This window comes from Aplysia californica, unplaced genomic scaffold (genome assembly GCF_000002075.1).
Source record: "Aplysia californica isolate F4 #8 unplaced genomic scaffold, AplCal3.0 scaffold00389, whole genome shotgun sequence".
Lineage (NCBI taxonomy): Eukaryota > Metazoa > Mollusca > Gastropoda > Aplysiida > Aplysiidae > Aplysia > Aplysia californica.
In genome coordinates, this window is record NW_004797659.1 from 770,547 (window position 1) to 785,396 (window position 14,850).

Below are 14,850 nucleotides of genomic sequence, written 5' to 3' on the forward strand. Positions count from 1 at the left end.
AGTTGTTTTAGATTTTGAGTGACAATTTTACGGTATTTGCAACACAAGCCAGTTGTTTTAGATTTTGAGTGACAATTTTACGGTATTTGCAACACAAACTAGTTGTTTTAGATTTTGAGTGACAATTTTACGGTATTTGCAACACAAGCTAGTTGTTTTAGATTTTGATAGAGAGTGTTATGGTACTAGCAACACAATAAGGTCATGTAAGTGCTGGGGATTAGATGTATTACAAGAGAGTAACAAACACAAAAAAGGAGGAAGCGAGAGAAGGACAGCTTTTGATAGGAAAGAAGGAGCAAACCGCACCAGAGCACCCCCCTACCACCCACTGAGAGACCGGTGGCCCGTAAAGTGACAAGACAAGAGAGAAAAAAGTCGCCATGGTCCACAGATCCCGACCTGAAACCGTAGTTGAGAGCGTCCTCGGCAGAGATGACCCCAATGTCCACGGTGCGGGCCTTCCAGATTCTGTTCTCCGTGAGCAGGTCGTCGACCTCGTCCAGGCGCTGGCCAAACTGGGCCATCCAGTGGTGGATGTCCTCCATCAGACCCAGCGGCATGTCCTGTCCCACACAGATACATTTGTTTTAGTTGAGAGTTTTACGGCACTTGCAACATAATTAGATCATATAAGGGCGAAATATTTGAGGTGTTGCGAGAGAGTAGGAGACCCAAAAAGCAAGGAGAGATTAGGACTATCAGGGGGGTTGGGGGGTGGATGTCCTCCATCAGAGCCAGCGGCATGTCCCGGGGACACACGGACACACGCACAACAAGATGTTGGTACCAGGGCTTTCTTGTTGCAGGTACTTGCAACACAATCAGGTCATATGAGGGCCAAAGATTTCAGGTGTTGCAAGAGAGTAACAAACACAATCAGGTCATATGAGGGCCAAAGATTTCAGCTGTTGCAAGAGAGTAACAAACACAATCAGGTCATATGAGGGCCAAAGATTTCAGGTGTTGCAAGAGAGTAACAAACACAATCAGGTCATATGAGGGCCAAAGATTTCAGCTGTTGCAAGAGAGTAACAAACACAATCAGGTCATATGAGGGCCAAAGATTTCAGCTGTTGCAAGAGAGTAACAAACACAATCAGGTCATATGAGGGCCAAAGATTTCAGGTGTTGCAAGAGAGTAACAAACACAATCAGGTCATATGAGGGCCAAAGATTTCAGCTGTTGCAAGAGAGTAACAAACACAATAAGGTCATATGAGGGCCAAAGATTTGAGGTGTTGCAAGAGAGTAACAAACACAAAAAGAAGGAGGGGAGATAAGGACGATAGATGTTTGATAGGAAAGAAGGAGCAAACCCCACCAGAGCACCCGCCAACCCCACCAGAGCACCCGCCATAAACCATTCAAAGCTGAATTGAGGAAAAAAGGGAAAAAAACCGGAGACATCTCCACCCCCTCCTTGGCCCGGAGCACCATCAGAGGAACAAATGTTGAAAAACTTGTTACACAAGCAAAAAGCCCCAGACTTTGAGGGTTTCCAGAAATCTTGACCTACACCAAAAGTGGGCATTACCCTACCTATAGGAGAAGTTTGGTTACACTGGTGTGTATATTTGTTTGGTTATAGAGAAAACTCTCCTTGTCTTTTAAAGAAACTGAACAAGGGGCAAAAACTTTACCTTCCATTTTCTTTAAACAGCATTTTTCGGGACAGCCCCCTTGTGCTTAAAAGCAATCATTTCTTCCATTTTCTGTTTCAGAATTGGGACACTTAAGGGTTTTGTAAACGGTGCCTTTGATACACATTCTTCTCAAGGTCACACGCAGGTCATGGGAAGCTACTCACCAAGGACACACCCCCGGGGCGGAAGTAGGCAGCGTGCAGACGCGCCCCCGACACACGCTCGTAAAACTCCATCAACTGAGGACACAAGCAAACACGATGAGTTATTTTTGGTTTCGTTTTTGGTATGAGATTTACAGCACTTGCAACACACATGGGTCACACAAGAGCTGAAGACTATGGGCGTTACTATGAAGAAATGTACACCAAAAAAACAAAGAAAAAAAGAAAAAGTAGAGAGATAAGGACAATATCTGTTTGATAGGAAAGAAGGTGCAAACTACACCAGAACACCTTCCAACCACCCAGTAAGCTACATCACTGCATGGAGTCACCCCATCATTTCCCCTTCTGGCAAAGACCACACTGACATTTATCGAGACAGCAGAAGACCAGACCTATGTGAGGCAGCGTGGTGAAATCAGGCGCTTGCCAAAATTATGAAATTACATGAACAGGCATTTTCCCTCAAGTATGGCAATTTTGGCCTAATTTTTGTTTTTTGGCTCAACACCTGTTATGTCCATACATATAAAAATACATTTTCTACCAAGGGAATTTGACAGAAAAACGCTGATTACCAACACAAAATAAGTAAATTTTCAGTTTTCAAGGACTCTCAGGCTGTAGAAGTTACCCACCTTCTCTCTCTCCTCAAAGAGCCAGAAGAAGGGTGTCATGGCGCCGATGTCCAGAGCGTGGGTGCCCACAGACATGATGTGGTTCCGGATCCTTGTGATCTCGCCAAACAGAGCTGAGGGGAAAGTAGGTCACGGAGGTCAGAGCACGGCACGCAGATTTGTGGGCTGCCCAGTCATGACGCGGTTGGGGTTTTATTTTTGCTTTTGTCTGTCTTGGCTTTGACAGGGTTCCTGCCACCAACTCCCCTCCAAGTTCAAGGAGAATTTCAAGGAGAAATGTTAAAAATTCAAGGAGACTTGGCATATTTCCGATAGGCCTACATTTGTCCAAAAGGAATCCTAGTTCCAATTTTCTGACAAAAATTTTGTTCATGTCCGATCCGGCGAAGTTCCTCAAATCCAAGAAGTTTTCAAGGAGATTTTTTTTTTCTGGAATGCAAATTCGAGGAGTGTTCAAGGACTCCCTGAATTCAAGGTGGTCGCAGGAACCCTGCTTTTATATGTTGGCGTTTTTATACCCCCATCAACACAATTTAGATCATTTAGGAGGCTGGCTTCTAACCCTGTCAGTTGGGGGTCAACCCGTCCTGAGAGGGGCACAACATCCCAGCAGAAAAACCCAGATACTCAATACAAATTTCTCCCCGCCCAGGAATAGGACTTGGATCTCCTGCTGGCAAAAGCAGAGCCTGTATCCACTACAGCACAGATGCTGGAGGCAGGTTTGTGGGCCATTGAGTCAGTTTAGTTTAGTGTTAGTACGGTTTTACGGTGCTCGCAACTGAATAAGGTCGTATGAGTGCCAAGGGGTGGATGTCAACAGAGAAGTCCAAACTGGGAATCAGACTTACTCTGCTCACCTATCTAGCTGCAACAGCACAAATCAGGTGCTTGGGTAAAGATAACGGTCAATGGTAAAGAGTATTTCCATGCCTGTAACAGTCAATGACAAAAAGTATTTCCATGTCTGTAACGGTCAATGACAAAAAGTATTTCCATGCCTGTAACAGTCAATGACAAAAAGTATTTCCATGTCTGTAACGGTCAATGACAAAAAGTATTTCCATGCCTGTAACAGTCAATGACAAAAAGTATTTCCATGTCTGTAACAGTCAATCACACACGACCTGACACTGAGTGGGGACAAAATAAGGTACTACGAAACAACAAACATAGGTCACAAACGTTACTCCTTCTGAGCGTTCTTCAGTCTGATACATGTCAAGACACATGACGCTATACATCCACCATCCTGACACATACGACGCTATACATCCACCATCCTGACACATACGACGCTATACATCCACCATCCTGACACATACGACGCTATACATCCACCATCCTGACACATACAACGCTATACATCACCATCCTGACACATACGACGCTATACATCCACCATCCTGACACATACGACGCTATCTATACATCCACCATCCTGACACATACGACGCTATACATCCACCATCCCGACACATACAACGCTATACATCCACCATCCTGACACATACGACGCTATACATCGACCATGGTGACACATACGACGCCATACATCCACCATCCTGACACATATATATGAGACTCACTTCTGATCCACTTGGCCCGGGGTGGCACCTCTATGTTCATCAATCTCTCAATGGCCAGACAGTACGCCTGCTCGTTACACAACATGGACACGTAGTCCAGCCGGTCGAAATACGGCAGTGCCTGCACACACACGCACAAACAAGAAAAGTTTCATTTTAGTCCGAGTTTTACGGCACTTTCAACACAATATGGTCATATAAAAGCCGAAGATTAGAGGTGCTACAAGAGAGTAACAAACACAAAAGGAAGGAGGAGAGATAAGGACGATATGTGTTTGAGGGGAAAGAAGGCCGGAGCAAACTACACCAGAGCACCCGCCAACCACCCACAAACAGAATTATAAATGTTCTATCTGACATATTTGGTGGTTTTGAGTTACCAAGACCATGAGGTCAGAAACCAAATGTTCTATCTGCTCTATCAAAATCGTAAGATTATTCGGAGTCGTTATCAAGATATTCAAAGACTCGCATTTGACAAAGCTTGACATGTTGTGAAACTCAAAATCTTTAACGTCAAATTTCTCAAAAGTAGGAACTGAGCAGATAAAAAACTTTGTTTGCAACAAACATTCTTATGTTCTTACCTTCTCGCAATCCTGAAACACAACGTAAACTTTAACCCTTTACTTTCCCGTTTACATTCTTCGCTAACAATGGCAGCCTATCCCTTTCCCTTCTGCAGTTCACATGTTTGGTGTTTTAGTACAAATTTTACGGCACTTGCAACACAGTAAAGTCATATGGCAGATTTCACGGTAAGGGCCTGGGAGACAGTTTGAAACTTTCATTTTGAATAAAAATTACCAAAAACATCACTTTGCTATTTGTTTTGTTTTATGTCATTGTTTGAACGATTATTAAACAGGAAAATCAAGAAAATGTGTTTGCTTTAATTATTTATGGGTCAAATATTACTTTAAAGGGCTTCAAACGCCAAGATCCGGTCCTACGGCAATTCCCAACTTTCACCAGGTTCACAGCATGTTCGTATTTCATATGAAAATCTTTGATATCGACAAATCCATGAGTGTATTATGAAATTAGAAACCACCAGTTGGCTAAAAAACAAAAAAAAAATGTTGTACGTGACTTTGATCAAATTTGCCAAGCCAGAAAAGTCAAGGTCATTTTTAAGCCTCGTAAGGCAGTACTTTTCCGCTGAAACAACAACACTTTTTGAACTTCCAAAGTGTTTAATCGTACTTTTTTTGGTTTGTATCAGTAAAGTAGGCATTTGAATTTTATTTCAGAGGATATTTGTTAATTTTTCCGAAAAATTATGAAAATTTGGAGCCGTCTTTAAAAATCCACTCTTTGTAAGACTTGAAGAATGGACGTTTGAAGTCGGCACTTTCCGTAGTTTTCCGACAAACGCCGACGACCTGATACGAAACTGAGGCTTTCTAGTTTAGCGTCAGTAGCGGGTCTCTTGAACTGTGTTTGTGTTTTCGCCCAAGGTAAGTGTTTTGCAATGTTTTTTACCCCTTTTTTTTTGTAAGACTGCGACGACCGCGATTTGGCGACCGCGATATGAAAGCAAAAAACCCACTTCAACTCCTGTTTTCTTGACAGTTACAAGTAAATGATTATTTTTACGAGTGCAACATCGTATACCAGTTATCGATACATGACGCTAGCGGCTTTGTTGGTCAGTTAGCTGGTCATTGTCTCAACAGGACCTTCGAATGTTCAATTTCGGTACTTTTTAGTGCGGTCGTCCCAAGCCCAGTCTTACCATACATCGCGGTCGTCCCAAAGTGAGTCTTGTAATAGCGCGGTCGTCCCAAAGTGAGTCTTATAATAGCGCGGTCGTCCCAAAGTGAGTCTTATAATTGCGCTGTCATTTTGTTTGGACAAGAAGATGGTGATTTGGAATGATATTTTATGGCATTTTTATTTTCTAAAATCTTTAATAACGTGGTTTAGTGTTCTTGATTCCACGGAAATTAATTCCAAGTTGATTTAAATCTAATTTTGTCTAAATCTCTATTTCATATTCGGATAGATCTAGAATCTAGATGATACTCCATTGCTTTACTTAATTTCAAACATATCCCATTATATTTGCTGCACTGTCCATTTTAGATGCCTTCCAATTCCACCCAACTTCGCCATAAATGGAAAGCTGAGGAGCCTGAGAAGTATGAGGCTCATCTTGAGAAGGAAAGACTTCGATCCAAAGCGAGACGAGATGCAAAGAAGGCGAAATGGGACACCGAGCCCCATACAAGAGCTATGATAGCTGAAAAGGAGAAGGAAAGGGAGCAGAGAAGGTTTGTTTGTGTCCACAAGACATAATTAGCAACTCATTTAAATCTACTTTTGTGAATTTTTAGCTGGAGCAAATTTTTCTACAGCCAGTGGCAAACATTAAGCAACTCAATCCCAGCCCCCTTTTTCATGTACATGTGATGATGTAAAATGTTTTTGTTTTTTCAGCAGACATATGGGCAAACAATTTAATTTGTATATTTGAATCGTTGGTCACTATTTTCACACACCAGTACCATTTTGTCGTTTCCAGGATTCGAATGAAGAGAATGGCACAGAGGAGAAGAGCTGAAGAAAGGAGGGAGCTCCGCCGTGACTGCAACAGCTCAGTGGATGAGGACAGGCCAAAGAAGAAACCGAAGGACATGACTGAGGAGGAAAGACGAGCCCATGTTAATGAGCTCAGGCGCCAATCAAGAGCTCGTCAGAACCCCCAGAAAAAAAGATGGGCCAAAGTTAAAAATGCAGAGTATCAGAGGCAGTATAGAGAACGGCAAAAGGATTCGACACAAATGCAGCCTGCCACCACTGCCCCAGTGGCCCAGCCTCAACCAGCCCCAGTGTTCGCCTCACCCCCACCTTCCACCACAGCCCCAGAGTTCGCCTCGCCCCAGCCTCGCCCGGCCCCGGTGTTCGCCGCCTCACCCCCACCTTCCACCACAGCCCCAGAGTTCGCCTCGCCCCAGCCTCGCCCGGCCCTGGTGTTCGCCGCCTCACCCCCACCTTCCACCACAGCCCCAGAGTTCGCCTCGCCCCAGCCTCGCCCGGCCCTGGTGTTCGCCGCCTCACCCCCACCTTCCACCACAGCCCCAGAGTTCGCCTCGCCCCAGCCTCGCCCGGCCCCGGTGTTCGCCGCCTCACCCCCACCTTCCACCACAGCCCCAGTGTTCGCCTCGCCCCAGCCTTTGCCCCCAGCAGTGTGTTCCTCCCCCCATCTTCGTCCTGTCACTACCCCAGTATTTGCCTCCTCATTCCTCAACGCTCTGGACTTATCAACATCAGTCCCCAGACAGTCCCCGCTTCCTGTAACATCAGCTGCACCGCCCTCAACAACTCCCATAAGGGCGAGTAAAACAATGAGGAACTTGTCATCGCACATTAAATCGGACATTAAAAAGAGAGTGAGAACCCCTGAGGAGTATGCCCATGTTGTGCGACACCTGGCGACTCCCAGGACTCCAGAAAAGAGGAGGGCCCTACTTGCTGTAGGGGTACAGCAGCAAGTCGATAGGCCATTACGACCTGTGCCTCCGCAGAAGGTACAGCCCAGTAGAAGGAAGCGTACTCCATCACTGGTTCAGACTCGAGCTTTCCGTGATGTGCAGGTAACGACTTTCAATATTTCTTTTAACCTTTTCATTCGTACGTATATATATGAATGAAAGTTATTACTACCAATCTAAGTGGGGTCCTACTTTTGTGTCTAGGTATGTTTTTTTTCTGCCCATTCATTGATGGGCATCCAGCAACACTTTTGTGAAATGACCTTTGATGTTTTGAAAAGCATTTCAGTATTTGAAGACAAAACTTGACTGTCACATACACTGCATTTCACTTTGAATGAAGTTTTCAAATGGAATTTTGTCATCAATAATCATTTCAATGGATTGTCCATGTTGCTAAAATATTCACTTCATAATTTATCCGCAGGCTTTCTATCTGCGGCAGGATGTGGCCAGAGTTTTGCCTCATAAGAGGTATGCCACGAAGGCTGGCCCAGGGCGGATCATGCTGATGACGCTAAAAGAGGCCTTCATTTTGTTCAAGGTACATATTTTAGGAAACCTCTCTACATTTGATCTTCTTTATTAGCTATTGGTAATTATTTCAAAAGGCATGCGTTTCTGAACAAAAACTTTTGGTCTCTTACATCAAATCAAGAATTCATATTGTCTATATTATGTGAAAACATTTTGTTCAAGTAATAATGCCATTTTTATTATTTTGGTTTCCTTTCAGAAGGAGAATCCAGATGCCGCAGTTGGATTCACGAAGTTCACCACCCTCCGCCCAAAGACAGTCCGACTGATTGGGCAAGGCACAGCGGAGACATGTGCATGCATGTACTGCCTCAACGTCCGGCTAAAAATAGAGGTCCTCAATCGAGTGATGGCTCGCAATCTAGAAGATTTCCGGATGCCGCCTGAAACTCGATTGTTGGACCTTCTATTGTGTCCTAAGGAAGCAGGCAGTGACTGGCACCACCCTGCTTGCCTAGAAGGTAGGCCTATGTTTTGTTGTGTCATTCATTGTTACTCTTATTGCAAGTCGCCTGTTAGACAAGAATTTGAACAAAGGAAAGGATACTTTTAACTGCCTATTTTTATATTTTACAATTTTGGTTACAGGAAAATGCAGTCAATGCCAGGACCCGTCAAACTTCCTACAAGGACAGTTTGGCCGTTATGAGGCCACCATCACTCCCTGGCAGCATTGGGAGCGCATATCCAAGGAGGGGAGAATGAGGCTTGAACTTCTGACCAAGCAAGGGACTCTGGAGTAAGTTTCTTATGAGCTGAATTATTTTGAGCCCAATTTTCCAGGTCCTGTTTTATTTATTAATTGTAGAAAGCACTGAAGTATTATGAAAGGTTTTGATACTTTAATAAAGATATTTGCAGGTAACCATGGTTATGTTCAACCTCTATAGTTTCTTGTTTGGACCTTCAGCTGAGATGTAAAACCACTTTCTAGGAAAGGTGGAAAATAAAATACACACTCCCTTTAATTTTGAAAATGACACTAAATAGTATAATGTTCTCTCCCACAGCACTGAAAGCAGTATTAACTTTGCTTGATTGATGGTTTATTATTTCAACCATATTCCACTTTCTTTGACAGGGAACTCCTGGAGGAGTTCATAAGAAAGGACCTCCTCCAGCCAACCCAGGGAAACACCTTTGTTCGCCACCTCCACACCTTTTGGCAGTACCGCCAGTACTGCCATCTGAAGGACACCCTTCAGGCAGACGAAGCAATCATGGTGATGGACTTTGCCGAAAATAGGAAAGCCTCATATACCGTTGAGGTGAAGAGTGCCCATTTCGGCAAGTCTCAGATCACCATGCATCCCATCGTCTGCTTCTACCGAAGTGGTGAAGGACTAGTGAGGCACAGCATGGTTTTCATGTCAGACGATATTTGTCATGATTATCATGCTGTGCATCATTTCACTGTGATGTCCTTGGAGGCTTTGGCCAAGGCAGCCCCCACTGTACAAAAAATGTACATTTTCAGCGATGGCTGTGCTGGCCAGTACAAAGGAAAGGGCACCTTTGCTGACCTTAGCCTGTACACTGGTAAGAAAATATTTTCATCGGTTGTGCGGTCTTATCCCGCTCTTTGTCTTTTCTATGTTGTTGGCTTTTTTTTTTTTTTCAATATAAATTTATGCCCTTTTTGTTAAAAAGTACCCACATCTCGCATACATGAATTATGATGTACTCTGTGCCCCTATTTCATCACAACATTGAGATATTTCAGGTACAGTTCTACTGTTTTCCCTTCTCAGGCCAAAAGATACAGCGCATTTTCTTTGGGTCAGAGCATGGGAAAGGGGAGGCTGACGGTGAGACTGGGGTCATCAACCAGGCTGTGGACCGGGCGGTGACCTCAGGGAAGCTCACCGTCAAGGATGCTGGAGACCTCTTTGCCTGGTGTAACAGAGAGCTGGTCAGATCTCTGGACGGTTTCCGACGGGAATTCTTCCTGGTTGGAAAAAATGAAATCCTAAGGGACCGTCCAGAGACTGATGTGATCACCATCCCTGGGACCCGGAGGATCCACCAGGCGGAGAGGGTCTCCAACTACATTATAAGGACAAGGACGCTGGCATGCTTCTGCCCTGCCTGTCGAAGGGATGAAGGTGGATGCCACAACCAGGCATATGTGGGCACCCACATTATCCACAAGATCCGACCAAGGTGAGGGATAATTTTTTCCTATAAAACTAATGATAATAATAATTTCTACCTCTACTGATGTTTGCATGAACTCATTGATATTTACATGTGTGTGTGTGTGTGTAGTGTGTGTGATGTAAAGCAACTTTTTGTATTTTTGTTTTATGAAACAGCCACCCCAGTGTCCTTAACGAGGCATTTTTGGAGGACCCAGAGCCTTCTACTTCCCAGCACAAGGAAACGGAGTCCACCACCTTGGATCGAACTGAGCCAAGGATTGGCGACTTCGTTTCAATTACATACACTGTTGGAAGGAAGCAACTCATGTACAATGCTGTTGTAAGTTTTTCTTTTCTTTGTCTGAATTGTACATTTTTCAGTGGAAATTTTTTTTCTGTTTCATTGGGGTTTTTTTTGTTTTGTTTCAGCTTGACATTTGTTTACCATGTTTCATTTTTGTTTTTGTTTTTTCAGTTCAACACTTTTTTGCCATGTTTTGTTTGTTGTTTGTTTTTGTTTTTCAGTTCAATATTTCTATACGTTTCCCTTTTTTTTTTTGCAGGCAGATATTTCTCTATTTTTTTTTCCATTGTTTCATTTCATTATGTAATCCACTAAACAGTTATAATAATCAATGTTTTATCCTTCGAAATTGGTGTTAAAATCCATGCCATACCTATTTTATCATATGGAGACAACTGGTGATTTTAAATTTAGTCTTGATAAAAGAATAGATTTCAAAAGTCGCAATTTTGATTAAAGTCTTTTATATGGGTAAATCTCTATAATTCTTTCCATTTCTTTTTTGCAGGTCATTCCACCACAAGAGGTTCTAGAGGATGGAGAGCTCCTTGTTTCCTTCATGAGGAAACAAGGGGCTTCTTTCATTTTCCCTCATGTACCAGAGATATGTGTAGTACACCTCGAGGAGGTTGTGGTCCTCCACCCTCCGACTATAGACAATCGGGGGAGACATTTTTTTGATTAATTTTTTTTTTTGAATGTTTTTTGTTGTTGTATTTGGTGGGGAGGGTGTTATTGAATATTGGAATACAAAATCTTTTCAACTGTGGCTGTGTTTTCATGGATTGTGATGTTCTTTCTGAAACTTTGGATTATTTTGGACGTTGCGGAAATTCTGAGGTGAGGTTGCTTTTTTGTTAATATTTTTTTTCCTGAACCTTTGCTGACTCTTTAGTTCACATATTTGAATTCCCCTTTGAAAGAGCTTTAATTTGATATATGATACATCTATCTGGACAAAGATTGAAAAAATCAAAAAAATTTTGAAAAGTGGGAAATCTGTGGGACCTTACCGTGAAATCTGCCATATAAGTGTCGAAGACTAGAGGTGTTACAAGAGAGTAACAAACACAAAAAAGGAGAGGAGGTAAGGATGATAGACGTTAAGATAGGAAAGAAGAAGCAAACGACACCAGAGCGCCCACCAACCACCCACTGACACAGTGTTGGAAAAACAAAAACAAGAGTCAGCCAGCCAGACAGACAAATCACCGGTGCCGCGCCCTCACCTGTGTGTAAGTCTTGTGCTCAATCAGTTTCTCGGTGGCGCGGTGCAGCAGTCCTACGTGCGGGTCAGCGCGCACCACCGTCTCCCCCTCCAAGGTCAGCACCAGCCGCAGCACGCCGTGAGCCGCCGGGTGCTGGGGGCCAAAGTTCAAGGTGATGTTCTCCACTTGCTTCTCCGTCTCTGCCACTCTCACTGTGGGGGAGACCACGGAGGGGGGGGGGGGGGGAGATAGAACAGTCAATAAACAACGGTTTGGTGAATATCTTAACAATAAAGACACAAGACTCAAATAACACATGTACACATGTTTAGTTTCAGTAAAGTTTTACAGTGCTCGCGACTGCATAAGGTCATATTTATAAGTGCCAAAGATTAGAGGTGTTACAAGAGAGTAACAAACAAAAAAGGAGGAGAGATAAATGAATGATGTATGATAAGACAAGTCAAGACAAGACAAGACAGATAAGATTATTATATCTTATAAAATAAGACAAAGATAAGATAAGAAATTATCCTTTGCTTTACAGAATAAATAAATAATTGTAGATATCCATAAAAGACTTACACTGTATTACTTACACAAAAGTATTTCAAAATATTTATTAAAAGAGAAATGTGAAAGCTGACAATAAATACATTACAAGTCATATTATATCAGAAGCATCTCAGACATTATCACAGTTTTTTGAAAGTTAGAGGGGGCTATCAGAAAATCGCCAGCCATCAACTTTGCTATGCACACAGGCATTGTTTTATTTTTCTTTGGTTTAAAGTGTTTTACGGCGCTCCCAACAGCATACAGTCATATGAGTGCGCAGGACACATTTAACATTTTCAGTTGGTAGGAAACTTTTAATTTTCCCGGGTGGTGGCCGAAGCCTACTCTATCAATTTAAGACCACCAAGAGATCTTTAACGTGCAAACTAGCACACGGGACCTCCGAGATTATTTGCCCTTGTCCGAGAAAGCTAGGGGTAGGGGGTGGGGGCAGAAAGCAGACGACAGAACATTGCGAGAGAACAGGAAAGGAGATGAAAGTAGAGGAGACAATTTTAGAGAAGACAATTTTTCTGTCGCTACCCGGATGCGAACCCGGGACCTTTGAACAAGAGAGGAACACCTTAACCTGTAGGCCACGAGAGCCCCCAGGGACAGCAGGAAGTACGTACAGTTGTAGGCCGGCAGCTCCCACTCTGTCTCAGGAGGAACCAGGTATGGCTTCTTGAACTGCTCCATGTACTCGCCGTCCGGCATCCACGTTTTACTCGCATGGCTGCAGAAGAAGAGACAAACCAATTGTATAGAGTGTACACGACACCATCTATAAGTCAATTTATTTCCATACATCTAGTATCTATTCTAGATCTAGTAGATCTACCTAAAAATAAAGTGCAGAGTATGGTTTCAGCTGTCGAAAAAAATTACACCCACAAGTCAAGATATTCCGGTTGTAGCCCCAATGATAACTATGGACAATGGAGTGTGGAGTTTGGTTCCATTGACGACTTGTTCTGCTTCTAAATGCAAATAGGCCTAGATCTAGAATCTAGATCTATATCTAATCTATTTTTTGATGCGTGTGTGCTGATATAATATTAATACGATAGTTGACGCACGGTGAGCGAGAGATTTTAAACCTAATTGCAAAACATCAAATTGTGGTTAAATTGACACCCCCCCCCTATTTTTATAAAAGATCTGGGAGGCAGCAGCCCCCCCCCCCCCCCTGAAAATCACCTTGTTAAAATTTTTTTAAACAAAACAAAACATCCTACTGCTCTACTGAACTGAGCAGCGCATCTCCGAAAGACTAGACTAGGCCTAGATATCTAGACTAGACCTCTTCAAAACCGGAGAATACCAATAGGTCAACTTTCAGGAGAAAGCTGGTGTTTAGAATCTTGAGGACTTGAGTTTCAATACACTGTGTCTATCATTTTACAGGAGATCCTTTTTTTGGTTCCTAACTCAAAGCAAGTTCTGATTCTGATTTTTCGCTTTTTACAGCCAAGGTCAAGCAAGCGAAATGGTTAGGAAAAAGACAAAATAAAAGATTTGAAAATGTTGTGCTCTTAAACAAGTTATTAATATCCATACCGGACTGATGAAACAGCTGGTGCATGAGAAAGCACTGCCTTTCGCAGAAAAATAGAAGGGCCAACTTTTCGTAACACACTGCTAAGAGCAGCCATTTTGACAGACGAAAGCCGAAAACCTACGACAGCGCGGCCAGATTTTTCCAGCTACAGTAGTATGAAAATTTGATAGCTTTCAGCCATGCAAAAGTCTAATCTTGTTTTATTTCATCTCACATTTTCAAATAAAACCAGATATATAGAGTTTCAATATAGTCATGCAGAGAACAATAGGGGCCTATACTTTTACAGTTTTTGTAGTTTAAGAAAATTTATCACTACAACAACTTGTTTCAGGAATTTACAAAACACAACTATCAAATTGCCAAGTTGGCAGACCAAAAACGAACCATAACACAAGGGAGACGACCGTAAATATTCGTCCTCAAAGAAAAGGCCACTTACACAATTCGTCCTCAAAGAAAAGGCCACTTACACAATTCGAAGATTAACATAATAATCTACTACATGTATTATCTAAAAAGCTTTCGTTTAGTTATTTTCTTCCACAATTAGGAGGAAATGAGCTCAGGAACTTTGAAAACCTTATTCACTTACGTTTTCTCGTCTGCTTCAAAACAAATGATTTTTTTCAGCATTAGGGCCTACAATCTAGCATTAAAATAGAGACACACATAAATATATAGGTACATTCATAACTTAGCCTACTTAGAAGGGACTTGAAAAATATATTATAATCAAACTTTTTTTTGCAGCCTTTAAGTCTAAGTATAGGCCTATTTTTTCTTTGGTTGTCGTGCCTCGCTTCGGCAATGATGATCACGACGATGCCCTTCCAAAAACAATCAATAATAAACAATCAAACAAACATAAACGAACAATAACATTTAAAAAAAATTAAAAATAACAGAAACAACACCAATCCCCCCCAAAAAAAAACAAACAAACAAACAAAACAACAACAAACAACCCCAACCAAACATAAAACCCCGCCCGGAGAAAAATCGAT

At 42.5% G+C, this 14,850-nt stretch overlaps 3 protein-coding genes across 3 annotated transcripts; 2 read left to right on the forward strand and 1 right to left on the reverse strand.

The window, feature by feature from the left end:
* Positions 1-402: 402 nt before the first annotated feature.
* On the reverse strand, positions 403-13,972 carry LOC101850426 (NADH-ubiquinone oxidoreductase 49 kDa subunit; the record flags this gene model as incomplete). The annotated part of the gene is given in 7 exon segments (XM_005103776.3): positions 403-566; positions 1,811-1,885; positions 2,449-2,561; positions 4,038-4,158; positions 11,746-11,936; positions 12,915-13,018; positions 13,843-13,972. Coding segments are annotated over 7 exon segments (863 nt in total), but the record flags the coding sequence as incomplete, so codon positions are not given.
* LOC118478168 (actin cytoskeleton-regulatory complex protein PAN1-like) lies at positions 4,787-9,224 on the forward strand. The gene is made up of 5 exons (XM_035971181.1): positions 4,787-6,313; positions 6,565-7,636; positions 7,962-8,078; positions 8,271-8,532; positions 8,660-9,224. The coding sequence occupies exons 1-5, from the start codon at positions 6,126-6,128 to the stop codon at positions 8,812-8,814; spliced, it is 1,794 nt and encodes a 597-aa protein (XP_035827074.1). The 5' UTR covers positions 4,787-6,125; the 3' UTR covers positions 8,815-9,224.
* Positions 9,519-11,285, forward strand: LOC101850189. The gene is made up of 3 exons (XM_035971182.1): positions 9,519-10,234; positions 10,387-10,552; positions 11,025-11,285. Exons 1-3 carry the CDS (start codon positions 9,747-9,749, stop codon positions 11,199-11,201), a joined length of 831 nt encoding a protein of 276 aa, XP_035827075.1. The 5' UTR covers positions 9,519-9,746; the 3' UTR covers positions 11,202-11,285.
* Positions 13,973-14,850: the final 878 nt, after the last annotated feature.

Excerpts from the sequence above, each read along its gene's own strand:
- LOC118478168 (XM_035971181.1), top strand. The coding sequence starts at position 6,126 with ATGCCTTCCAATTCCACCCAACTTCGCCATAAATGGAAAGCTGAGGAG. Across the intron at positions 6,314-6,564 it reads AAGGAAAGGGAGCAGAGAAG|GATTCGAATGAAGAGAATGG; the intron begins GTTTGTTTGTGT and ends TGTCGTTTCCAG. Across the intron at positions 8,079-8,270 it reads AGGCCTTCATTTTGTTCAAG|AAGGAGAATCCAGATGCCGC; the intron begins GTACATATTTTA and ends GTTTCCTTTCAG.
- LOC101850189 (XM_035971182.1), top strand. The coding sequence starts at position 9,747 with ATGATGTACTCTGTGCCCCTATTTCATCACAACATTGAGATATTTCAG. Across the intron at positions 10,235-10,386 it reads ATCCACAAGATCCGACCAAG|CCACCCCAGTGTCCTTAACG; the intron begins GTGAGGGATAAT and ends TTTATGAAACAG. Across the intron at positions 10,553-11,024 it reads AACTCATGTACAATGCTGTT|GTCATTCCACCACAAGAGGT; the intron begins GTAAGTTTTTCT and ends TCTTTTTTGCAG.